We start from the raw sequence: 26361 nt of genomic DNA on the forward strand, positions 1-26361 counted from the left end.
GCACCTGACCTTGATTCCACTGGCAATAGTTTCTGTTCAGATTATCTGATCAGAGCTTGTGTTGTTTATAGAATGTGACGTTTGTTTGGATCAGCACGCTTGAAGTCTGCTACTGGACGTGAAGTGGTCTGGAAATTATTAATTTAGGGTTTGGCCCAGGTTTGGGAGATTTAAGTACAATACTGTAACTGATACAAATCGAGGAAAAAGAAAATTTCCGTTCGGACATTTTGGGGCTCCTTAGCTCCTCACTTGTCTAACTCAGGCAGACAATAATCAACTTGCTGTCTCTTTCCTGGTCCTTTTTTGCTTTGTAAAGGCTCCTTAGCTGAAGCTCCTTAATTTGGAATGCTTTCCATCTGACTGGAAGGCAGACCTGATAATAATAGGTTTACTTGCAGGAAAAATCCAATACCCCATCCCCTTGGCAACTACCAAACCGAGCATTTTAGGTAATTTGAAATATGCATCTACTGTCCTTTTTAATGCTGCCTCATTTACCATCTACATGAACATTTTGTAAATTCTTAACTGTGCTTAGAGAAGGAGTGGCGATCCAGTCATAAACTGTTCATAGAATCCTTGTGTTTACATTGTAAGTACTTGCAGAGATTAGTATTTGAAATTACAAAAGGACTGTGTGACCTGTTCTTCCTCTGCTTTATTTATTGCCTCACTTGGGCTTACGTGCACAACTCAACAGTGATCTTGTTCACAGATCAAGAAAAAACAACAGGATGTTCTGGGTTTTCTAGAAGCCAACAAAATTGATTTTAAAGAACTGGATATAGCAGCAAATGAAGATAACAGAAAATGGATGCGGGAAAATGTTCCAGGAGAAAAACGCCCACAAAATGGCATTCCCCTCCCTCCACAAATTTTCAACGATGAACTGTATTGTGGGGTAAGTGGTTTTTTTTTTTATTTAGTTTTCTTTACTTCCTCTGTTTTAAATTCTTAGGAGTTTGTTCTTCCACCCTCATCTCTTAAATGTGATGCCTTTTCGTTTACATTTATCCCTGAGCCAAGTTATTAAACTACCTTTGCTTGCATCTTTATTGAATCTCATTGTACAAACTATATAAACCATGTCTTCACTGCTCAAGAGGGGCAAATTGATGCCATAAAGCACACCATTCCTGGACCTCTGCTTGTGGCCTGTCCTTTTCTTCAGCTATCTTGATAACTAACTGAAAAGATAACTGATAGCACCCTGCGAGTGCATTTGACGTGAATGAAGTGATGGTGTGTAGGAGTCTGTTGTGTGTCTTTGTTAATTTTTAATGCCTTGACTCCAAATAAGAATAGTGTGATCTGTTCGCTTTATAATTGTAAAATCTCTGTGGGATGTCAGTTTGTTCAGTTGGCTGGTTTGCAATGCGATGACACTGACAGCTCAGGTTCATATCTTGTTCTGGCTGAAGTCACCATGTGAGGACCTTGCCTTCTCTGTTTTTTCTGATGATCCTCAGGTTAAACTCCCTGCCAGTCATCGCTCTATAATGCAAGAGTAGTCTGTGATGAGTTTTAGTGGTGTTATGATGTTATTATTGCATACCTCTCATTTGTAAGAAGCACAATTGTAATGCTATATTACTGCTTAAATTTATTCATTTTATACATTGAATGTTTAGTGTTGAAGCGTGATAGTTACAACTGGGTGGAAATTTCCTGAAAAAATACCTAAAAATGGAAACTGCAGCCCGGTCGTCTTGTCGTTATGAGAGGCAGTCCTCGTTACTAAGTTGGGTAAAAGAATAGTCATTTCAAGTATTGCGTCTCCCTTGGCAAGTCCAACATTAAAACTTATTCCATGGATCACCCCCGAAACATCCAGGTCTAAGCCAGCCTTTCAAAGATATGGCATTTTATGCCATTTGCTGTTTTTTGGCAGTTTTCATCTGGTTACATGAAATTGGGCAATATTCTGTAGAAAAACAAATTGAACAAAAGGTTAAGATTAAACGAATAAAGCAGTATGATTTTCTGGTTTTCCACTTTCTTTTAATATGGGACTTGGGATAGCTGGCTAGGCCAGCATTTGTTACCCATCCTTTAAGAGTCACCCATATTGCTGTGGGTCTGGAGTCATGTGTAGGCGAAACCATGTAATGATGGCATATTTCCATCCCTAAAAGACATTTGTGTTTTTATGTCAATCAACAGTGGTACATGGTCACAAATAGGCTAGCTTGCAGGCTTTTTAATTGAATTCAAATTCATGTGCCATGTTGGAATTTGAACCCATGTCCCTAGATCAAAACCAGAAATTGCTGGAAAATCTCAGCAGGTCTGTCGGCATCTTTTGGAGAGAAAACAGAGTTAATGTTTCAGATCCAGTTACCCTTCCTGCTTCAGAGCTGATAGTAGCTAGGAAAAGGATGGTTTTTATGAAGAAGATGGGAACGGGGTTGTAAACGATACATGGAGGTGGAGCCCAAAGAGACAGAAAAAGTTAGACAAAAGAGTGGTTAAAGGTCAGTTTGGGAATGAAAAGCTGCCAAAGGGGTCTATTAGTGACTTACAATGGGTAGTGCATGGTAGCAGCCCATGTGAAGACAAGACCTGGTATGTTGGGGTGGGCGTAAGCATGGGCAAAGGTGTTCAAGCCCTAACATTGTTGAACTCCACTTCAAGTCCAGAAGGCCGCAAAGTTCCCCAGCAGAAAATGAGGTGCTGTCCTTCCAGCATGCACTGAGCTTTGCTGGAGCACTGTAGCAAGCCTGAGACACAGATGCTGGCTAGGGAACAAGGTGGTGTTGAGGTGGCAGCCAACTGGAAGCTTAGGGTCTTTTTTGTGGACAGAATGTAGGTGTACTGCAAAGTGGTCACCCAGTCTGCGCGTTGTTTCCCCAACGTAGAGGAGGCCACACTATGAGTAGCAAATACTGTAGACTAGATTTCAGTGAAGTGCGGGTAAAGCACTGCTTCACCTGGAAGGTGTGTTTGATACCTTTGGATAGGGGGGAGGGAGGAAGTAAATGGGCAATTGCTATACCTTCTTTGATTGCAGGGCAAGGTACGGTGGGGCTGTGGGGACTTGTTGGGAGTGAAGGAGCAGTGGACCAGTGTGTCAGGAGGAAATGGTCCTTGTGGAAGGCTGACAAGGGAGTCCCTGCTTATAACTCATCCTGGGACTTGCACATCAGGTCTTATTGTAATGATGTTGTGTTGATATTTCCAATAGTATTTAAAAGGAGCATTGTTGATGCGTTACAAACACATCACAAATTTCTAAGCCATTGATCATTTTGATACTGTAGGACTTCGAAGCTTTCTTCAATGCCAAGGAAGACAATGGAGTTTATGCATTTCTTGGTCTGGATCCTCCTCCTGGTTCAAAGGTAAACCCTCATACTATACACTGAATTGCACTCAACTTTTTTAAAAAAAAATGCCTACTTAATGTCATAAAACTGTGTGGAAATGAATGTACAACTTATTGTTAATAATGTTTACCTTAATTCAAACAGTCTTCAGGGATTGAGGAGAATAGTGGCCTAGGACAAGTCCTTGAACCTTGAGATTTATCAGTATAAATAAACTGACTGATGTGAAGAAATCTCTCTGCGAACCTTTCTTGGGCTATTGTGAAGTTGAATACTCTGCCAAATACTTAGTATGTCGAACTCTATAGAAGATAAAAATAAGTGCCTCGTGCTAACCAAAGGTCTTTAGGAACAGGAATGGCTTTCTTTATTTTTTTGTTCACTTCCCAGATGTGGAAAATGTCACCAAGACTACATTTGATGGTGATGTTCAGTTGCCTTGCTGGTGTTGTCTTTTATCCACGTGTACTATTTCAATCAATTACTTTTTTTCTGTCAGTCAGAAAGGAATTACACAATACAACTTCATGGAATGTGGACATTTCTGCCTAAGTCAGCATTTATATGCCCATCCTAAATCCTGTTTGAGATGATAGTGGTAGTGAGCTGTTTTCCTGATCTGCCGTAGTCCATGTGGTGTAGAGACACACACCCAAAGAGGTGTTGGGGAGGGAATTTCAGGACTTTGACCCAGCGATGGTTAAGAAACAACAACATAGTTCTAAGTCGGGATTGCGTGTGATTTTGAGGGGAGTGTATAGATGATTTATTTATTCACTTGTGGGATGTGGTCATCACTTATTGGCCAGCATTTATTGCTTGTCCCTGGATGACCTTGAGAATGTGGCAGTGAGCTGCCTACTTGAACCACTGCAGTCCATTTGCTGCAAGTTGACCTGCAATGCTGTTAGGGAGGGAATTTCAAGATTTTGACCCAGTGACAATGTAATTCCAGGTCAGGCTAACGAATGGCTTGGAGGGGGACTTGCAGACGGTAGTATTCCCATGTATCTGCTGCCCTTGTCCTTTTAGATGGAAGTGGTCATGAGTTTGGAAGGAACTATCCGAGGACCTTTGGTGAATTTCTGCAGTTCGTCTTGTAGATGGTACACACTGCTGCTACTGAGCATTGGTGGTAGAGCAAGTGGATCTTTGTGGATATGGTGCCAATCATTGGGCTACTTTGCCCAGGATGGTGTCAGGCTTCTTGAATGTTGTTCCTGCACCCATCCAGGCAAGTGGTGGGTATTCCATAATACTCCTGACTTGTGCCTTGTAGATGGTGGACAGGCTTTGGGAGTCCAGGAGGTGAGTTAGTCATGATGTGAGAGATGCAGAGTTGTTCCCACAAGTGCATGGTGTAGGAATTTCTAGGATGTTGATTCAACTAGATGAATGGTGTAATTTACGTATGGATTAGATTTATGCAATGCTGGTATTCTCAACCAGTGATTGTGTTCAGGCAATGTATCATATCCTCTAGCTTGTGAATGTTGCAACTGCAACGTGTCAAAGACAAGAGGGAGGAGACAATATTGAATCCAATCGTAGAAAGACAGACCAGCCTGTCCTCTCTGTACTAAATTCTGTGTGTGCTGTTGAGGCTGCATTCATCAGATGAATGGTTAATGTTTCATCACCATTGTGACTTGAGCTGAACCAAACTAGAAGGCATAGGTTTAAGGTGAGTGGGAAAGATTTAAAAGGGAGCTGAGGGTGGTGCATATGCGGAATGAACTGCCAGAGGAGGTGTTAGGGGTAGGTACAATTACAACATTTAAAAGATATTTGGATGGGTACATGAATAGGAAAGATTTGGAGGGATACGGACCAAACACTGGCAAATGGGACTAGTTTAGTTTAGGAAACCTGGTTATCATGGTCAAGTTTGACCAAAGCTGTCTGACTCTCTGGCAGTGGCAAAACCTTTCGGGGTCAGGATACAAAATAGCCAATTTCTGCCTGACTCTTGTAGATTGTTGATGTGACTGGTCCAGTTCAGTTGTGATTGTTAATTGTCTGAGAGTTGTTGATGTTCATTACTGAACAATGTTGATTGCGTTGTTGGTCAAGTTTTGATGTCCATTTGAGCTGGTCATTGCCTCACTTTGGACCAGGAGGAGTCAAATTGAAATTTGAGTGTGGTTTCCAGAACTTTGTGGAAAACTAGAGAAGAGATTTCTGGGCCCCTTGCTAAGATATTTGTCATGTGTGATTTGCTGGAATCCTGGAGGTTGACGAATGTGGTGCCGTTATTTAAGAAAGGCTGTAAGGAAAACCGGGGAACTTTAGACTGGTGAGCCTTATGTCAGTGGTGGGTAAGTTGCTGGAGGGACAGAGTTTACAAGCATTTGGAAACGCAAGGACCGATTAGGGATGGTCAACATGGTTTTGTGCATGGGAAATCGTTTCTCACTAACTTGATTGCTCTTCAAAAAACTCTTACAAAGAAGAATGATGAAGGCAGAGTGGTAGACGTTGTCTGTATGGACTTCAACAAAGTGTTCAACAAGGTTCCACATGGTGGACTGGTTAGTAAGTTTAGATTACATGGGATCCAGGGGGAGCTCGACAACTGGATATAAAATTGGCTTGAACGCTGGGGATGTGGAGGGTCGTTTTTTTTGGACTGGAGGCCTGTGACCAGTAGCATGCTACAAGAATTGGTGTTGGGTCCACTGTGTTTTGTCACTTCTTTAAATGATTAGGATGTGAATAAAGGAGGCAGATGACACCAAAGTAGGTGGTGTAGTGGACAGTGAAAAAGATTATCTCAGGGTACCACAGGACCTTGATCAGATGGGCCAGTGGGCTGAGGAGTGGCAGATGGAGTTTAATTTAGATAAATATGAGGTGTTGTATATTGGTAAAGCAAACCAGGGTAGGATTTATACAGTTAACGGTAGGGCCCTGGGGAGTGTTGCAGAACAAAGAGACTTAGGGGTGCAGGTACATTGTTCTTTGAAAGTGGAGTCACAGGTAGACAGGGTGGTGAAGACGACTGGCACACTTTTATTGATCAGTGCAGAGTATAGCAGTTGGGATGTCATGTTGCTGCTGTACAGGACATTGGTTAAGCCACTTTTAGAATACTGTGTACAATTCTGGTCACCCCTCTATTGGAAGAATGTTGATAAACTTGAGAGGGTGCAGAAAAGATTTATAAGGATGTTGCCAGGGTTTGAGTTTCAGGGAAAGACTGAATAAACTGGGGCTTTTTGCCCTGGAGCGTCAGAGGCTGAGGGGTGGTCTTATAAAGGTTTAGAAGATCATGAGGGGCATGGATGAGGTAAATAGCCAAGGTCTTTTTCTTAGGGAGGAGGAATCCAAAACTAGAGGGCGTAGGTTTAAAATGAGAGGGGAAAGATTTAAAAGGGACCTGAGGGTTAATTTGCTCATGCAGAGGGTGGTGCACATATGGAACAAGCTGCCAGAGGAAGTGGTGAAAGCAGGTACAATTACAACATTTAAAAGGCATCTGGATGGATATATGAATAGGAAGGGTTTAGAGGGATAAGGGCCAAATGCTGGCAAGTGGGACTAGGTCAGATCAGGATGTCTGGATGCGGAGGAGTTGGACTGAAGGGTCTATTTCTGCGCTGTATGACTCTATGAACATTCAGGTGGGAAGCTGCACAATGGACTGCATCTTAGAATATGAAGGAAAATATTGTCTTGAAGTAAATTTCTTGAAATATTTCAAGTCCTGGAACTCCCCTCCTAACACTACTGTGGGTATCTCTCGATTCCCAGGGCTGCAGTGGTTCAAGAAAGCTGTTCACTGCCACCTTCTCCAGGTAATTAGGGATGGGCAATTAAATGCTGGCTTAACTATGATGCACAGATCCTACAAACAAACAAAGGTTTTGGTGGGGTGGAAATCAAGAGTGGTCGTAGTCCAGTTTGATACAGCTGAAAAATTAGTGTGCTGTAAGTTGATCCACAATGCCCTTAGGGAGGTAATTTCAGGATTTTGACCCAGTGACAGTGAGGATGGTGAGTGGCTTGGAGGGGATCATGTAAGTCATGGTGTTCTTAATGTATCTGCTGCCGTTGTCCTCGTAGAAGGAAGCTGTCCTGGGTTTGGATAGTGCTGTCTAAGAATCTTTGGTAAATTTCTGCAGAGCGTTGTACAGATGGTATATACTGCTGCTACTTCGTGTTTGTAGTGGAGGGAATGGCTGTTTGTGGATATGGTGCCAATCTTGCAGCCTGCTTTGTCCTGGATGGTGGGAAGCTTCTTGTGCTGTTGGAGCTGCACCCATCAGGCAAGTGAGGAGTATTCCATCACACACCTGACTTGTGGCTTGTAGATGATGGACAAGCCTTGAGTCAGGAGGTGAGTTATTCGCTGCACTGTTACTAGCCTCTGACCTGCTCTTGTAGTCACTGTTTGTATTTATTTGGGTTTCTGGTCAATGGTAACTTGTAGGATGTTAATTGTGAGTAATTCAGTGATGGTAACACCATTGAAAGTCAAGGGGCGGTGGTTAGATCATTTTTTATTGGAGATGGTCACTTCTTGGCATTTGTATGGCTTGAATATTACTTGCCATTTGTCAGCCGAAGACTGGACATTGTCTAGATCTTGTTGCATTTGAACATGAACTGACAGTATCTGAGGACTCGCAAATAGTGCTGGACATCTCCCTAGGTGTCCTGCATGGAGGCAGCATGACCTTGTGCTCTAGGGCCTGCAGGCATGGAATGCAACTCGAGTACTTATGGTCACTTATTATCATTCTGGACTTTTTCACTGTTTCATGGTAATCTATATTATTTTGTACTTTGTAACAACAGTTCATTTTTACTCTAAGATTTGTACCTAGGTACTTGTACCTAAGATAGGGCCATTAAATGCAGCCATTATTAAAACTTTTCACTGTACTTCTGTACTGGAGTACATGGGACCAAGGCTATTCTGTACTATCCTGTACTATTCACTTCTGACCTTATGGAGGGAAGGTCATTTAATGAAACAGCTGAAGATGTTTGGGCCTGAGACCCTCCTCCTGAGGAACTCCTGCAGCGATGTCCTGGAGCTGAGGTGACTGACCTCCAACAACCACAGCCATCTTCCTGTGTGCCAGAATTGACTCCAACCAGCAGCCTCCTGATACCCATTGTTTCCAGTCTTGATAGGGATTCTTGTTGCCACGTTTGGTCAACTGTTGCCTTGATGTCAATGGGTGTCACTCTCTCCTTGCCTCTGGAATTCAGCTCTTTTGTTCATATTTGGATTAAAGCTGTGAATTGATCAGGAGCTGAGTGGCCATTGCAGGACACAAACTGGGCATAAGTCAGCAGGTGGTTGCTGAGTCAGTGCTGCTTGATAACGCTGATGACACTTTCCATCGCTTTACCAATAATTGAGAGTAGACTGATGGGATGATAATTCACTGGATTAGATTTATCCTGTTTTTTGTGTACAAGACATACCTGGGCAATTTTCCACATTGTCAGGTAGACGCCGGTGCTGTAACTGTACAGGAAAAGCTTGGCTAGGGGAACGGCAAGTTCTGGAGCACAAGTCTTCTGTACTATTGCCAGTATGTTGTCATGGCTCATAGCTTTTGCATTGTACAGTGCCTTCAACTATTTCTTGATGTCAGGTGGAGTGAATCGAATTCACTGAAAACTGATGCTGGGGACCAGTGGAGGAGGCAGAGTTGGATCATCCACGTGGCACTTCTAACTGAAGATGGCTGCAAATGTTACAGCCTTAACTTTTGCACTGATATGTTAGTCTCTTCCATCATTAATTATTTTACTCCTCCTCCAGTAAGTTGTTGAATTGTCCACCATTATTCAAGACTGAATGTAGTAGGATGCAGAACTTAGGTTTGATCCTTTGATTATGGGATCGCTTAGCTCTGTCTGTCAATGGCTTCTTATGCTGCTTGGTGCGCAAGTAGTCCTATTTGGTAGCTTGACCAGGATTATACCTCATTTTTAGGTATGCCTGGTGCTGCTGGCATGTCCCTCCCCCTCCACTGAACCAGGGTTGATCCCCAGGCTTGATGGTAGTGGTTGAATGGGGGATATGCCAAGCCATGAATCTGCAGATTGTGCTGGAATGCAGTTTTGCTGCTGTTGACAGTACAGTGCCTTGTGGATGCCCAGTCTTGAGATGCTAGATCAGTTTGAAGTATGTCCCATTTAGCATGGTGTGATAGTGCCATTGCAACATGATGGAGGTTATTCTCAATATGAAGGCGGGACTTTGATCACAGTCCTTGTGGAAACATTCTTACTGATGCTGCCATGGACAGATGCATGTGCAACCAGCAGATGTGTTTCCTTCTTGTTTGCCTATGATGATTATTTTATTTTAGGGAATGTGGTCTCAGCATCATTACTTCCACTTGAGTACAGGATTAGTTGGATGCAGCAGTATGCTTTTTCTATCTTGGCCTTAGGCCCAGCCTTGAAGAGAATCATCTTCTGCACCAGTATAATTGATTTCCATTTAAAATACCAGTCATTTTTATGACCTGTCTGAGTGGAGTTGCCAACAAAGTGCCAGTTCAAACACTGGACCAGCAACCATAATGGCACTAAACTGAGAATTGCAATGCTCCATACAGTTCACTTGGTAGCAGGAAAAAATAAAAACTTTCGTGTCATTTATGTAATATACCAATGAGACTAATTTTCAGAAATGTGTCCTGTACCACCTCCATAGCAGGTTCCGCATGCGTGCTATTTTAATTGGTTATTTTGTATGTAATAATCAGAATGAGGTTGAACAATTAATTCAGATCAAAATGTCATTGGAATTCATAAAAGAACACAAAGTAGGACTGAGCAGATGATATAACCTGTTGAGCTGCTCCATCTCAATATGATCAAAGCACTTCAACTCCACTTTCTCACCCACTTCCTACATCCTTTAATCCCCTGAGTCCAATAACCTGTCTATCTCAATGATAGAATTCTATCATTGATAGAACATCTGTAAGCCTTTGGGTACAGAATTCCAAAGATTCACAACTTTGAGCGAGGCAATTTCTCATTTTTAGTCTTAAATAATCTGCCACTTATCTGTGCCCCTATGTTTGAGATTGGAAATAATCCTTCACATTCTGTATTTTAACCTCTGTAAATTCCTGTTAATTGTAGATGTAAAAATGCTATTTTTCTTTTGGAGTGTCAGCTGGATAAATGACTTCCCTAATGTAGATTATCTTTGCTTTCATGTTTTCTTTGCACATTATACTATTTCAGATACAGTGTATTGGAAGTATTGTGATAGGTTTAAGCACATGAAGAATTTAAAAGTTGCAGTGAAAATTCAATATCTGGTTTTTGAACTGTATGAAGACTTACACTTTTACTGGATGATGACCAATGCTCAAACTGAGTGAATATCAATTTTGTCATTTTTATTGCACTGAATCTGAAGTGGTGAATTTGTTGAAATCATTTCCTCATGTTTATTAATTATATGCAATTCTGTGTTTCCTCTTTTTTTGGTTTTGCTCTGCTTCAGGAAGCACATCAAGCTGCAATCATCCAGAATGGTGAAGTTCCAGAAAATGATAAAGCAGATGTAACTAAGCTTTGTTTGTTTTTCCCCTCTTGTCCTCCTCTACCTCATAATCTGAACTAACCCATTCAACTGATGTTTTTGTTTGGTGTTTTTGAAGCATGCCCTGTGGATTGTTGATTAGACCGCTGCTTGGAGCTGCATAATCACTACTTTATTGGCACATATCAATTGGACAGAACCTGAATCAGTTTGGGGTGTGTTTCACAATTGTAACTCTCTTAATTTAGTTGTTTGAAGCTGACCTTATCCAAATGTAACAGTGTGCAGCCTGACAGTTTGCAGTTTTACAAGTTTTGATTTTTCTCACGATGATCATATTTATAGCCATGTTTTATAGCAGTATAGAGGAGACATGTTACTTTGTAATTTAGTCAGTTTAGGTTCAGTAATGGTGCAAGAGGATGTAGAATTGTGAATGCAATTGCGCAAAGAACTGTGTAAAGATAAGATCAGCAACTACATAGCAACCAGTTTAACCATAGTGGTGTGAACACTTTTTTTTTGCTAATCTAGGACAAAATTAAGTCACTTTGATGAGGAAAGACAAAATTAATCTTGTCAAGGGCAAATTGTATTTAAACTGAGTCTTTATAGGCAACAGAGTATTAATGCAATTATTGCAGATGAAATAGTGCACGTGTTCCTTATCGCAGACTTGTCAAGACTCCATGGCGTATAAAGATAATAGCATGGATGCGTCAATGGGTGAGTGACAGGAAACAGAATATTGAATAGTTGCTTTTTATACTGGAACAAAGCATACAGTGGTTCCCTAAGGATCCATGTTAGGAACCCGGCATAGTTTTTTTTTGATGCATATTAATGATTTTAACTTGAGTCTATGGGACAAAATTTGATAGCACTAAATGTGGAGACAATCTTCAGAGAGAATAGCAATAAAATTTTCAGACAAGATTGGGCCACATTTTTGTAATACTGTGTTCAATTCTTGTTTGCCCCCTTTAGGAAGGAGGTTGTGAAACTTGAAAGGGTTCAGAAAAGATGCCAAGGTTGGAGGGTTTGAGCTATGGGAAGAGGCTGAATAGGCTGGGGCTATTTTCCCCGGAGCGTCTTAGGCTGAGGGGTGATCATCTAGAAGTTTATAGGATCATGAGGGGCACAGATAGGGTGAATAGCCAAGGTCTTTTCCCCAGGGTAGCAGAGTCCAAAACTGGAAGGCATAGATTTATGGTGAGAGGAGAAGGATTTAAAAAGGGCCTTAGAGACAACTTTTTCACGCAAAGGATGGTGCGTGTGTGGAATGAGTTGGCAGACGAAGCGGAGGAGGCTGGTCCAATAACAGCATTTAAAAGACATTTGGATGGGTATATGAATAGGAAGGGTTTAGAGGGATATGGGCCAAATGCTTGCAAGTGGGATTGTAGGAAGGATGTGAAGGCATTGGTGGAAAACGAGATGTTACAGGGATATAGAACCTGTCCATGGATAACACGGAGCAGTTTGGTGGTTTGCAGCAAGTGGTCAGGACCTAGAACACTGCCTGAGAGGATATTGGAGACTTTCAAAAGACATTTGGATAATTTTCTAAGGTCTAAACAGTTTTCAGGGAAATGGTGAGGATTACGCCGAGTTGCTCTTGCAGAGTTCTAGGACATACGTGACGGATCAAATAGCCCCCTCCTATGCTGTAACCATTCTATGATAGTGAAAGTAGGTTGCAAAAGTTGGTACTGATCAGGCCTGCTGAGATCTAGAGTAGTTCAGGACTGTTGAATTAAATACTAATGCAATTGGGATATGTGCAAGCAAACAAATATTAAGATGATTTTCTCTACAATAAAATTGCTTTAATTCCTATTCCAAATGTGGTTTTAAAAAGAAAATGAAGAGAACAGTAACCAACTTCAGGAGGACATAAACTGGCGAGATGGACAGAAATGGCAATGAAATTTAATGCTGAGGAATGGGAAAGGATTGTTGGAAGAATGTGCAGGGAATATTAATTAAGTATCTACATTCAAAGGGTTTATAGGAGCATTGAGACCAATACACCAATGTTTAAGGTGACCGAGCAAGCTGATACACTATTTTAAAAAATGTGAGATATTTAAGAGTTGGTCACTCTGATCTTCTGCATTGTAAAAAGAGATGGGGTACAAAAGAAAGGAAGTTATGCTCACCCTTGTCATAAATCACTGGCTCTCAACTGGCATTATATCCATATATCCAGTAATTTTCAGAAACCTGTCAAGAACTTGCAAAGACTGCAGTGAATATATATCAAAATGTGGGACTTCAGTTACATGGAGAGAATGGAGCAGCTGAGGTTGCACATGGAGCAGAGGATCTATTCAAACTCCTAAAGAAGAAATTGTTTCCATTGTCAGTGGGTTGCTAACTAGAGGATATGAATTTTAACATAGTTGGTGAAACATAAAATTCCCATTTCGTCAATGTTTGTTTATTTTCACATCAAGTTATGATCTGGAATGCGCATAAAAGTTTATTGGAAGCAAGTTCAGTCATACCTTTCAGAAGAGCATAGGGTGTATACTTAAATAGGAAATCATGCAAATCTGGGGGGAAGAATGGATGAATTAGTAATTTCATGGTTCTTTCAAAAGAATGACATATCCACAATATACTCAGTGCTTCTATGCTACAAGATCCCATAATTCTACCAACAGATTTTCCTTTATCATACAACAGAGATGACTAAAGGGTAAGTTGATGCGGGTATGTGTAAAATTATGTAGGAATAGAGTAGGTAGAAATCTACAGCTTCAACTGATGAATTAATGGGAATGTATATGGAGATGAAGATTAAATGTCGAAGATGTGGGAAAGAGGCATGAAAATCTTTTTACATATGAGTTTGAGGCTGTGGACACTCAACTTTAGGACAGGAAGGCAAAGGAACAAGTTCATTGGATAGATGTGGAGATGGTAAATGGGAATTTGGAAACAGTACCACAAAGAATGTGTTGTGCCAGGGCTTTAGGCCCCTGAAACAACCTTGTGATAGTAAAAATCTGCTCCTCACTAGATACTGTGTGGTAGGGCTAAAGAAGTGAGAGAGGAAAGCATACGGTGAGCTAGACAGGAGCCTGAAGTTTTGCCATGTGGATGTCAGAAATCGGTTTCAAGAAGCATCAAGAATACATCCATTAAGATTAGGCAATAGCTTTCATGGAATTGTCTTTCTATAATGTAAACAGTAAGATTAGAGCTGATTTCTCTGAATACCACATGTTGTAGTATATAATGTTTTATATATAATGTTTTAAAAAAAGCCCAAGCCTGGTGACAGTTCTTGACTTTGCCTTCCACTCAGTCTGTTTTGAACCCGAACTTATGGATATGGGTGTAAAATCACACCAGAAGAATTAAGGCTGTTACTTACTCAGAAGATAAATAGCAACATTAGCAAATCAGACCATTGGCCTGTTTCCAGGTTGTAATTTCAATGCAGTCTCCAAACCTAGTCTTGGATAACAAAATCCTAGAGAAATAAGGAGGTATGTGCATTTCAAATTCGGAAGAAAAGTAGCTTTAACCAAATCATTAGCCACACAGAAATGTGAAATAAGTTGTGATAATTTTTAATGTAATTACCACCAACAATTTATAATTCCAACATAATTCCAATCACAGGTATTTTCTATGTCACAGTGCATTTTTTTTTATGTCTCTAACTTTTTTTAGCTTGGGTTAACAGAAAAGAATGTTGCCTGTCAACGATATTCTTTCTGCCTCTAAAACTTGTCCACAACATACTTGCATGATGCAACTGCTTTCCCTCATCTTGATGTTTCACTTTGGTAGGGCAATGAGCTGCCTGTAGCTGCAGAAGATCAGCCTGAAGAAAATATTGAAATGTTGCATAATCATTTTGAACAGTCAACAGATATAAATGTAATTATGCATTGCTTGTGTTGCTTTTATTGTGTGTGATATAAGTTTTGTGCATGCTTTCTTGCTCTTTTTTTTACACCTCTTTTCTATAATGGTATGTGGAGATGGAAGTAGTAATTTAGTGCAAGCACAGTAATGGGTCAGTGTGAATTTAACCTAAAAATTCAAATTTGCCATTTTGATGTGAGGTTTAAAGCATACATTTTGTAGAAATAATACATCTTAACAGCTTAATTGACAGTAGCAGAGATGAAACTCCTTGGGAGATGTAGCAAATGATTGAAGGATTGTCAAATATTAGTTCTGCATTAATACATTTAATACATTATGCTGGATTGTCAAATTTATATCTTAATTTAGTGGAGCAAAATATTAGTGGTATTTTATGTAGTTACCTAAACTGTCTCAGGTATTTACTTAAATACTTAACTTAAATACTTCATAACTGCCTTTTTAGTTGAACTTTATTTTTTACAGACCTTTGATATAGCATGCTAAGTGTGGGCCATAACATTTACTGAAGATGTGACTTTTGCTGTTGGATTATATGATTTCTATCACTTGCATTTCACTTTCAATCGACATATACGTATACCATTATACAAATTTGAACATCAAGGCACCAATCTTAATTTGGGGGCTCAGATTACATGTGTTACGTGTTTTATTCATTTAAATTTCTGTCTAAATTCTTTGATAAAATTGACTGATGACCATTCCTAACTATTAATTGTTTTTGCATTTAAGATTTGTCAACCTGCTTTATAACTCCTGGAAATAAAATTTAAAATGATGGAGCACTGAAGTACATCAGAATAAAGAACATATGTGTTGACTTCCTGTGCTCACATCTCGCACATAATACACAGAGCACATGTAGACCACTTAGTTTTTGTAACCTGTTTGTTATTTGGTGAACTCAGAGCTGATTTGCAGCCCAACTCTACTGGCATGTTTTCTACCATTTTGTTTAACAAATTTCTATCAATCTCCACTTTAAAATTAGCAGTGGATATGACATTGATTGATCCTTCTTTTGTGGGAAGGAAGGAATAGACTGAGACAATAGGGTCATAGGTTGAAATTTTCTTTTCCTTTCATCAAGGAAAGACATGATGCTAATATCTGCCATTTAGTCATCATTTAGCATTCATATACACTTATATTCTGAGTATTAGTTTTCATCCTTTTCACTTTTTTTTAAAATTGGTAATAAGTCCTAACTTTGAAATATCGGCATGTTTGTTTTCTCCAGCGTTTGCTTGTTTAAATCACTTTGCAGTTTTTAGTGTTTGTTTTCCATTTGAACTTTTAGAATCTGTTAGATTTTGTGTACATTGCTTTCCTTTGAATATTGATATTGGCATGTGCAGGAAAACATTGGTGAGAATGAAGCTGACAAACATGAGGAATCTGTTCATCAAACAATTGAACCAGAAGAGACTGTAAGAGAATCTTTCAAATTTATTAACAGTCCTACATTTTTCATTTGAGTGGCTTAACCATGTCATTCTCCATGTTACTTTCTATCTTAAATTAAATCAGTTCACAGGACAAACTAATAATGTACATGCCACTTGATAACCATCTAATGTTCAATTCAGCAATCATTTTAATTCGAGATAGCACGATCAATTTGAGCATTTTCAGATAGGATTGGGAAAGAAGCATGAACATTGCTCTTTAATTTTAAAGTTGAGGTAGGATATGCAAGAGGGGACCATGGAGACTGTGTGTTTTATAACATATTGTCCTATCTCTAATCATTAACTTGGTCATCTGAAAATAGTAGTTAAGGTATGTTGTACCTTGTGGATAATTCTGAGTTACAACCTGGTTTACTGGTGACTTGAACTTGCCAAGCTACCAAAATAGATTCCTTGCACATTGAAAAGGCATCCACAACACCCTGTTTTGGGTAGTGAAAAAAGTTCTCTGGTCATTGATTGACATTATCAATTTGATATTTTAGATCTGCAGTTAGTGTCAATGATCCTAATGACCCCAAATTATCCAGGCACTTGTGAATATTCCCAGCTGCATTGTACAGGGATAATTGTTATAGTGTGACAGATCTACCTCTCCTCTTTCAGTTCCAGATTTAACATGGTGAAACACCATTCATTACAGTGGCTTATTCCTCCCGGTTTTGCTTCCAGTAACCCTCCAGAAATAACCTGGTTGTAATATCACATATCCATGTGAAAATATGAAGGAATATCTCTGTCCAATAAAAATACCCTAGGTGCTCATCCTTAACCAAATTCATAGGTTTATTTTAAGATCAAGGCTCGACTATTTCCAATCAGTGTTATAGTGGTGGGCTGTGTAGCTTTTCATTGTAGCAAGGGCTTGTTCTGTCTGTTATCATACATTTATTTACAGAGTGCTTCTATTAACTCTTCACCTTTTTCAGCTGTTGTGGAATGAATTTCATTTGGATGTATGCATAGCTATTTATCCATTATCTAACATGTTAATCTTTGTTCATCTCACTTCCATCTTGCTATTTAACAAATACAATTCTTCGAAACATCTAGGGTGTTTTGAAACCTCTTGTCATCAAATTTGTAATAAAAAAAAGTATGCTTTACATTTTAGTTTCATGCTTTTGTCCATTTCAGTTTCTTCTAAGGAGACAAGTCCTGAAGACAAATGTAGGGGAGAAAAGTGATACTTAGTGTGAACTGTTTGTACTGCACTATTTCTGAAACAACAATTTTATATAGAAAAATATTTTCAAATGTTCTACAGACAGCTGTTTGAAAACTATTTATGAACATTAGGCTGTAGTGGAATAGTATTGGCAGGCAATGGCCTAGTGGTATTATTGCTAGACTGTTAATCCAGAGACCCAGATAACATTCTGGGGACCCCGATTCAAATTCTACCACGGCAGATGGTGGACTTTGAATTCAGTAAAAGATCTGGAATTAAGAATCTAATGATGACAATGAATCCGTTGTCGATTGTCGGAAAAACCCCCTCTGGTTCACTAATGTCATTTAGAGAAGGAAATCTGCCCCCCCTTACCTGGGCTGCCTACATGTGACTCCAGACCCACAGCAATGTGGTTGATTGTCAACAGGGCAATTAGGGATGGACAATAAATACTGCCGAGCCAGCGATGCCCTCATCCCATTAATGAATAAAGATTAAGAGTAAGGAAAAGGTAGACTTTAAAATAGCATTTAACTGAGGAGAGGCAAAATCGGGGAATAGGTCCAATGCTTCAACTGTATCCCCACAGTGAATTAGGGCTTTGCATCTAATAATTTTAAGCATGTTGTAGAACATAAAGTTATAGGAGCAGAATTAGACTATTCAGACCATTTGAGTCTGCTGCACCATTTAATCACATCTGGAGTTGAGAAACACATTGTTTTCCTACTTCATTTCCGTAGCCCTTGATCCCCTTACTAATCAAGAACCTATCTAGCTCTGTCCTAAATATCCTCAAAAGTGTGGTCTGCACAGCCTTCTATGGCAATGAGTTCCACAGTTAACCACATCTGGCTGAAGAAATTCCTCTTTGTTGGTTCCAAAGGGTCTTACCTTTGCTCTGAGGCTGTGCCCTCAGGCCCTAGCCTCTCACTAGTGGAAACATCTGCTCCACGTCCACTTTATCCAGGCCTCTCGGTATTCTGTAAGTTTCAATTAAATCCTCCCTCATTCTTCTAAACTCTATCAAATGCAGACCCAGAAGTCTCAACTGCTCCTCATATGACAAGCCCTTTCTCACCAGGATCATTCTTGTAAACCTCCTCTGGACCCCCTCAATATCAGCGTCCTTCCTTCGATACAGGGCTCAAAACTGCTGTCATTATTCCAAATGCAGTCTGTCCAGAGCCTTACACAGCCTCAGCAGTACATCCACGCTGTTGTATTCTAGCTCTCTTGAAATGAATACTAACATTGCATTTGCCTTCCTAATTGCTAACTGATCATGTGTGTTAACCTCGAGAGAATCGTAAACTGGGATTCCCAACTCCCTTTTGCGTTTAAGATTTCAGTTTAGAAAATACACCTATACTTCTGACTAGATTGCATAACCTCACACTTGTCCACATTGTATTCTATCTGCCACTTATTTATCACTCTCCTAGCATGTCCAAGTACTTCTGCAGCCTCCCCACTTCCCTCCATCTATCTTTGAGTCTTATGCAAACTTAGCAACAATGCCTTCTAGTTCCTTTATTAATGCATAACGTGAATAGTTGTGGTCCCAACACTGACCCCTGCAGAACTCCTAATTACCAGCACCCATCCTGAAAAAGTCCACTTATTCCTACTGTCTGCCTTCTGCTAGTCAGCTAATCCAGTATCTTGCCCCTAACACCCCATGGGCTCTTATCTTATTTAGCAGCCTCCTGTGTGGCACCATGTCAAAGGCCATCTTGAAATCCAAATTGATCATGTCCATTGGCTCTCCTTTTGTCTCTTTACTCCAAAATAGCTTTGAGCAATGCCATAGGAAATGAACTGTTTTTCTTTCAGTAGAAAAGCCCTAACTGTTTTGAATGAAAATGAGTTTTTGAAACAATGGTTTAACTATACACGTATGCAGGTGTTTGTTCATCCCTACTCTTTTTTTCCTATCTCATCTTTTGTTTTCATGCCACTGCCAGACAAAGGAAGAGAAGGAACCAGAAATAGAGGTTTGACCAGTCATATGTTTTATTTCGTCACAATTTTGTGAATGATGAATGTGTCTGCGTGTGCATGTGATTCTACATGTCATGAAAGGAAACTATAAGGGTTTGGCGGGGTGGGTGAGTGGAACTTGCCAATTCAAATTTTTCATTAGGTAACTTTTGTCTAATCTTCCCTCCCTGTCTCTGATTTTCTTGACTTTGATTGCATTCTCTTTCCATTTCCTCTCTGGCTTTACATTTTAGAATCAATGTGACATATTGTCTTTGTCACTTCCTACCTCTACTGCATCTGTATGAACTCTCCTCCAAAGCCAGCTTGTATTTTTTTTAAAGAAAAGCAGAATTTTGACTTGAGATTCTTTTCTGAACACACATGGTTAACATAGAAAAGGCTTCATGACTAAGGGAAAAAAGAATACTTGGATAAATGGAGTAGTTGCAAAGCTATGGCATGAGTGTTGCAATGATTTTTGAGCAGTTGTGTGCTTTTGCACTTACCTGCCATGTGTTCTTATTTATAATTTCACTAGGATGAAGAAGCAGAGCCAGTTACAGAGGTTCGATCAATAGATTCTATGGACACCTACAAATCATTGGTGGTTTAGAAACTAATTCACAGAATTTTTGTATAATAACTACAGTTTTCCTGCATGCCCTGGTTGTGACTTTTTATTAAAAAAATCACATTTCTGATGCAAACTGCTTGAAGGTGTTTCATTAGGTTTAGATTGATAACATGTCTCTTTGACTTTTATCTCACTGACTAATCCAAATCTTTCACTTTTTTGTTAATTGCAATTACTTAGCCACTTGTCTATAATTTCCTTCTCTAGGATGAAGAAGAGCAACCTGTTACTGAGGTAGATAATCGGTTAAATGGGTCATTAGTTTTCATCATCTCATTAATCATTTTTTTGTTTCTGTCTCATCTGTACTTCATGACAGATACTTTATTGAACAATTATTGGTTCTTTTGAATGGAATACACTGTTGCCAGATAGCATCTAGACTTTTGAGCAATTTGTTGCTTTTGTGGAGTAGTGCTATGTACACACACAGTTCCTGAGTTACAAGTATCTTTAGATATAAGAAAAATTTGATTACCTATTTGAGTCAAAAATTATTTTTCTCAATCATCTGACAATGGCATTGTTCCATGGATTCTTTGAAATATACTTTTGATAATACATGTGTAAATTGTTAGCTTAATTATGCATTAATGCTTGTGATGAGTTTTACTTAAGAATTCTATCTGAAGAATGGGTCTTGTGGCATTGGCTGTTGCTAAATTTGATAAAAGTCGGTTATAATTTTGAGTTAAATCAGGGATCAGATAGCAGGTGATGAAGCCTGGGTTTTAGATTGCATCAGGAAAAGATTGAGTCTCTTTAAAAGACTAAGTTGGAATAGACACAGCAAGGAGTATTCATTTCAGTACTCTGAAAATGCATGACGGAGAAGAGCATACTTTGTTTTTGGCTTAGTAGGAAGAATTTTTTTGTTTGTAGTCAGTCTAGATGTTCAGTAGGCATATAGACACCTGAGCATGTCAGTAATGTGTAAAGTCACAAGTCACTGATTACCTAAGGAACATTCCTTGAAAATGTTGGAGTCTCGTATGTATAATTATCCTTCAATGGAGAAAGAATGGGATTGAAATTAAAGTTTAAGGTTCCCTGATGATTGCTTAACAACATGGATTTAAATCCTACTTCATACAGACTAGCAAGGATTACATTTCCATGTCCTGATTGCTCAGTAAGTCACACTAAAAGTGGAAAAAAGTATCAATCCTGAAGAATCCAAGTACTGTATCTCAAATTATTCCATTTCAATGATGAAGCTTGCACACCTGCCTCAGCCACCAGTCTATCACAAAAAGTGTTTTAAATATACTAGGATAGAAATCATTGACTTTCCTATTCTGGGATAGCTAGGAATTGTCTGCCTTGTGTTTGTAACTTTGTAACTTTCATTCCCCCCCCAATATTATCAGCTTGCAAACTTAAGTTAATTGCAAGACTAGACTTGTAGGAATACTTCAGGAATACTTGAGTATTCCTGAACAATGTGCTTGAAAATCAAAGCAGAGCCATAGTTAACAAACCATTCAGTTTGTTCAAATCTTTTCTTTTACAATCAAATACTTTTAAGCATTCATCTGAGCCCTACCTTTCCCTGTTTGCAACATGGAAAGTTTGATTGTGCTTTTGAGGGAATTAGATGGAACTAGATGTTTGTGGCATCAGTCTCTTTCTAAAGCGAATATTAGAATACTCTATCCACATCCATTATCTCCTTTTTATTGCAGTTTTATTCATTACTTCCTTGCCTCTGTTCTTCACATTCTGAATTCTTCTTTGGTTCTGTTGCAGGATGTTTTCCACACTTCATTGTTTTGTGTTTTTTTTAAATTAAGACATGTCCTTCTTTCTTTCTTTCTTTCTTTCTTTCTTTCTTTCTTTCTTCCTCTTCCACTTTCTTTCTCATCCTCCACATGTACCCCTCTAATGTGTTAGGAGGAGGATGAAGAACAACCAGTAACTGAGGTACTTGCATAACCTTCTCCAATTATAACAAATAGAAATTTCAAAATGGTTATCAAACTATTTTCATAACCTTTTGTTGTGTTGTATTTCAGAGATGTTTATTTTAAATGATTAAAACCTATGTATTGAGGAGAGTTTTGACTAGCACTAATAACCTCTTTAATTAAATTCTGCAGAACTATTGTCCACACATCTACGTCTCTCAAATTATGTCAATAGATGGTGCTAGTGATTATGTGCTCCTTTTTATTGTGATTGTGAAATTAGTAGAACTTAAAGCAGGTAAGGCTGGTGAGGTAAATAGCTAGGGGGCAAGTCTTGGACTACAGGATGATATAGATGGGCTGGTCAGATAGACTGAACAATGGCAAATGGAATTTAATCCTGACAAATGAGAGGTGATGCATTTTTGGAGGATTAACAAGGCAAGGAAGTGCATAATGAATGGTGGGACCCTAGGAAGTAGAGAGGATCAGAGGGACTTTGGCGTGCATGTCCTTGAAGGCAGCAGGACAGGTAGATAAGGTGCTTAAGAGGCATGTGGGGTACTTGCCTTTGTTAGTCAACACATTAATTATAACTGCCTTGCTCTTGTATTCAGTTAGGCCCCAGCTGAAGTACTGTGTAATATTCTGAACACCATACTCCCTGTGCGAGAGTGATTCAGCTATGAGAGAGAGAGAGAGGGGCTGGGTTTGTTGTCCTCAAGGCTGAGGAAGGGTGGGGGGAGGATTGATGTATACAAAATTGAGAGGCATGGATAGGGAGAAACTTGATCCATCTACTGTGGAGAAAATAGTCAGGAGGGAACAGTTTTAGGGCAAGGAGCAGGAGCTTTGGAGGGGAATTTGAGGGTGGAAACTTGTTTTCACACAGTGGATGGTGGGTATCTGGAACCCACTACCTAAGAGTGGGCAGAGGCAGGCACTCCCATAACATTTAAGAATTATTTTGTTGAGCACTTGAAACACCATAACATACCATAACTACAAGTGCTGGAAAACGGGATTAGGTTACTTAGATACTGGATAATCGATGCAGGGACCGTGGGCGGAAGGGTGTTTTCTGTGCTGGTGTTGTAAAGTCTGTGATACTGCAATCATTTGCCTTGTGCTTATTTTCACTTTTTCTTTATTTGTTAAATAGGAAGAGGATGAAGTGGATGAATCTTAAAAAAAATTTTATGCTTCTATATCATTTCATCTGTAGGGGTTAAGGTAACCAGAGTGTATACTTAATTCAAGCATTCAGACCAAGCATGCAAAATTATTGATTTGCCTGTTGACATTGCTTTTTGGACCTGAGATGATAACTAGCCTTAGTGGGTGGTATATCAATTTAACTGTAAGGCCACTAACAAACTGAGTGTAAAGTTTACGTAATATTGACTAATCTCACCAAACGTCCTCAGTTTGAAGAGTTTTGGTTTCTGAATTTGTATTGTAGATGACTTATTTTCATTGAGTTTCATCATTATCACCAGGGATAATCTGCTGGAATGGAGTTTTTGGACTTAATTGGTGCTTATAGCTATTTGGCTGTCAATTTTTCTATTTCCCTTCATTAATAATCACTTGGATATTTGAAGAACTTCTTTTTGTGTGAAACATTTAAATTGGGCTTTGCACAGCATGTTAGCACTTGTATTGCATATTGTGCCTGTACTGTACTCACCCAAGTTTGTGCATTTACTTTCTCTGTTTCGTTTCCAAGCTTCCTAGCGTCATGGGCTCCAGATATGTAGTACTGAATAATGTAACTTTTGTTCTTCAGCTACCTATCTGCCTAATAGCTCTATTTTAATAATCTCTTAAGATCTATCACTGCTGGAGCTAATGACATTTGACTTTTAGGTATAATTATTGAATCCTACTTTTTTAATCCACATAATGATTTCCCTTACTGTAAATAGTGTTTAAACTGGATCTTCACAAGGGTTAAAATGGATAGCATGTAAAAGCAATTTTTAAGTTGTCCATTTGTGAAATGCAATATATTTCAATGTTATTTTACTTCAAATGGGAGCAGTCTCTATATTAATCAATACTTTCAAGATTGTGTAGGTGTATCTATATAACACTGAAGAACCTTTTTGCTGGGATTGAAGTATCTGGTCAAAGGATGTTGCCCCCTCTCTATACATCCTATTGTGCCCAGACCCAAATATTGCAATTATTAGACTGGATGTTTGGATCTAATTAAATGTGAAATTTTTAAATGTTCACTGTTGTTTTCACACAGCATACAATCAGAAGAATTTATTCACAAATTAAGAATTGCTCTCCATGACAATAAGTTTGGATTCCTGTTCTGCTGGGAGAATATACTTGTTAAATGTATTGATGGGCTTACTGCATAACAAGTGGCTGCAGTGGAAACTGCATTGATATCTTTGATATCAATACTGGTGTTTAATTAACCATTTTTTTCTTCTCCCCCTCCCCCATCCTCCACCCCTCTCTTCTTTTAGGAAGCTGAAGCTCTTGCAAAAAAATCATAAGTGGAAGAACGTGAACATTACACCACCTGTGGTAACCTCAATAAAAATGTTGGCATTGCCCAAGAAGTTCTGCAGTTCAAAAATAGACATGGATTTCTACAAAGGAGTAGCCTTGGAACATCTACTCTTTTTCTTATAAATATTGATCCACATCAACCTTGTCCTTCTGTTTGTAGTTGGTTAGCTGATTATATGCTTGAACAAATGGACTTTGTAGAAGCAAAATTTGGGTTTTTGTAAGCTGATCTAGGCACTCCCCACAATATGGCATGGTTAAACGCCCCTTTAACACCTGAAACTTTCCTCCCTGAAGCTGCCAGTTGAAGCTTTAAATCGAAGCTTACCTTCAGCATAAGAACTGCCAATGTTTGCGAAGTTTTGCCTCATTGTCTCAATTATGCCAAGTTGCCTCTATTTCCTTCTTTTTTGCCAGTGTTCCTTTCACTGAAAACAGTTACTGTGAATGTTGGAGAGTTATTACTGGTAAATGATGCAATGAATTTTTGTAAAAAAAAACTCCTTGTTTTATTCTTTTCTCCCCTCGCCTGATTTATTTCATTTTAGTAGAGCATTTTGGTGTTACATCAGTATTTAAACAGAAGAAATCGGTTAAGTTAAACTGCAACTTCCCTGGAAAGACTTGACTGACTCTCAGTTTCTTAGGGGTTCAAATGTCCATCCCGAGATCCAGAACTAGTCATCAGATACCATTTCCATCTTAAAACACAAATCTGGGTCGCTCTTTGTTCCATTGTGTATTGTGTGTACTATTCTAATCAGTCTCATGTGACTGTTGTGAATTGAAGTCTGCTTATTTGAGAGAAGGACACCTGGAATACAGTTCTATCCTTTTTCAGGGTATGAGCTAAATATCTCACCGAGTATTCTTACCAGACAGTTCTTATTTTTTTTAGTTTATATTAAAGGAAGGATGAGCGCATAAATTTGATTCACCAAAATACATGGTTGCTTGTGCACATGCCCCTCATCTAGTTTTAAAGTTGGCAGTGTTGGGTGATGATTTAACTTGATATTTTGACTCGCGTTGGTGGACAATAACCACAACATTGTGAATAGCTTGCTGGTTGTGTCTCTTGCTGGTTTGTTAAAATCAGACCTTCACTTAATGAATAGCAAATCTACAAGACTGAGCTTACTACCCAGCAAAGTTAGGATTATCCCTAGATTTGCTGCCTCTTGTGCATTTTTGTATTGATTTAGCCTCCAACCATAGAGTCTTGGAGAATAACAATGCAAACTGGGAACTAACATTACTCAGTTTGAAGTCCAACATCATGCATATTATTTCAGTTTTCTCCACAGGATTCTGAGACAAATGGCTGTTCATCCACTTTCAGTTATTTTAAATCAGATTGAAAAGGAGAATGCATTAGTGCTATATACCACGGAAGTAATTTGATTGCTGTCAGTTTTCTCACGACCTTTCAACGTAGATGTTTTGGCCATTCTTGAATCTCTCTCCCATGGAAGATAGCCCATGTTATATTACCACTTTTCATTAGAGTGTAACTGGTGCTCCTTTTGGGAGGCTTTTGCCTGGCACACACATCAATTTGAATTGGTGGAATGATGCGACTGTTAGCTGCTTCTGAAATGTAGCCATAATATTCTTTATTCCCATGTCTGAAAGCTGTAATAACCAACCTACTCCTTTGCCCTGCTCTGTTCCTAAGTGCTTATCGCCAAAACATTTGATCATTCAAAGCTTTACAAATACCTTTGCACCCAGCAATTATATTTATGTTGTACCCATCAGTGTGTTTCCTTTCTGTGTGTGTTTAAAAGTATTTAGATAACACAGTTACAAATGTAAGCATTTTTCAATAACTTTAATTCTCTGGGGTCTAAAGAGTCCCTGACCACCAGCAGAATGTTTTCA

At 39.1% G+C, this 26361-nt stretch overlaps 1 protein-coding gene across 1 annotated transcript in view; it reads left to right on the forward strand.

Moving 5' to 3' along the window:
* The window catches only part of LOC109917528 (SH3 domain-binding glutamic acid-rich-like protein), a 45406-nt gene extending 22257 nt beyond the window's left edge, over positions 1 to 23149 (forward strand). The window contains exons 2-10 of the mRNA XM_048602776.1: positions 719 to 904; positions 3264 to 3344; positions 10822 to 10881; positions 14668 to 14757; positions 16131 to 16202; positions 19386 to 19415; positions 19943 to 19969; positions 20246 to 20272; positions 23108 to 23149. Coding sequence (XP_048458733.1) covers positions 719 to 904; positions 3264 to 3344; positions 10822 to 10881; positions 14668 to 14757; positions 16131 to 16202; positions 19386 to 19415; positions 19943 to 19969; positions 20246 to 20272; positions 23108 to 23134 — 600 coding nt within the window. The 3' untranslated portion in view covers positions 23135 to 23149. The remainder of the gene's footprint in view (positions 1 to 718; positions 905 to 3263; positions 3345 to 10821; positions 10882 to 14667; positions 14758 to 16130; positions 16203 to 19385; positions 19416 to 19942; positions 19970 to 20245; positions 20273 to 23107) is intronic.
* Positions 23150 to 26361: the final 3212 nt, after the last annotated feature.

Source organism: Rhincodon typus, chromosome 11 (genome assembly GCF_021869965.1).
Source record: "Rhincodon typus isolate 14 chromosome 11, sRhiTyp1.1, whole genome shotgun sequence".
Taxonomy (NCBI): domain Eukaryota; kingdom Metazoa; phylum Chordata; class Chondrichthyes; order Orectolobiformes; family Rhincodontidae; genus Rhincodon; species Rhincodon typus.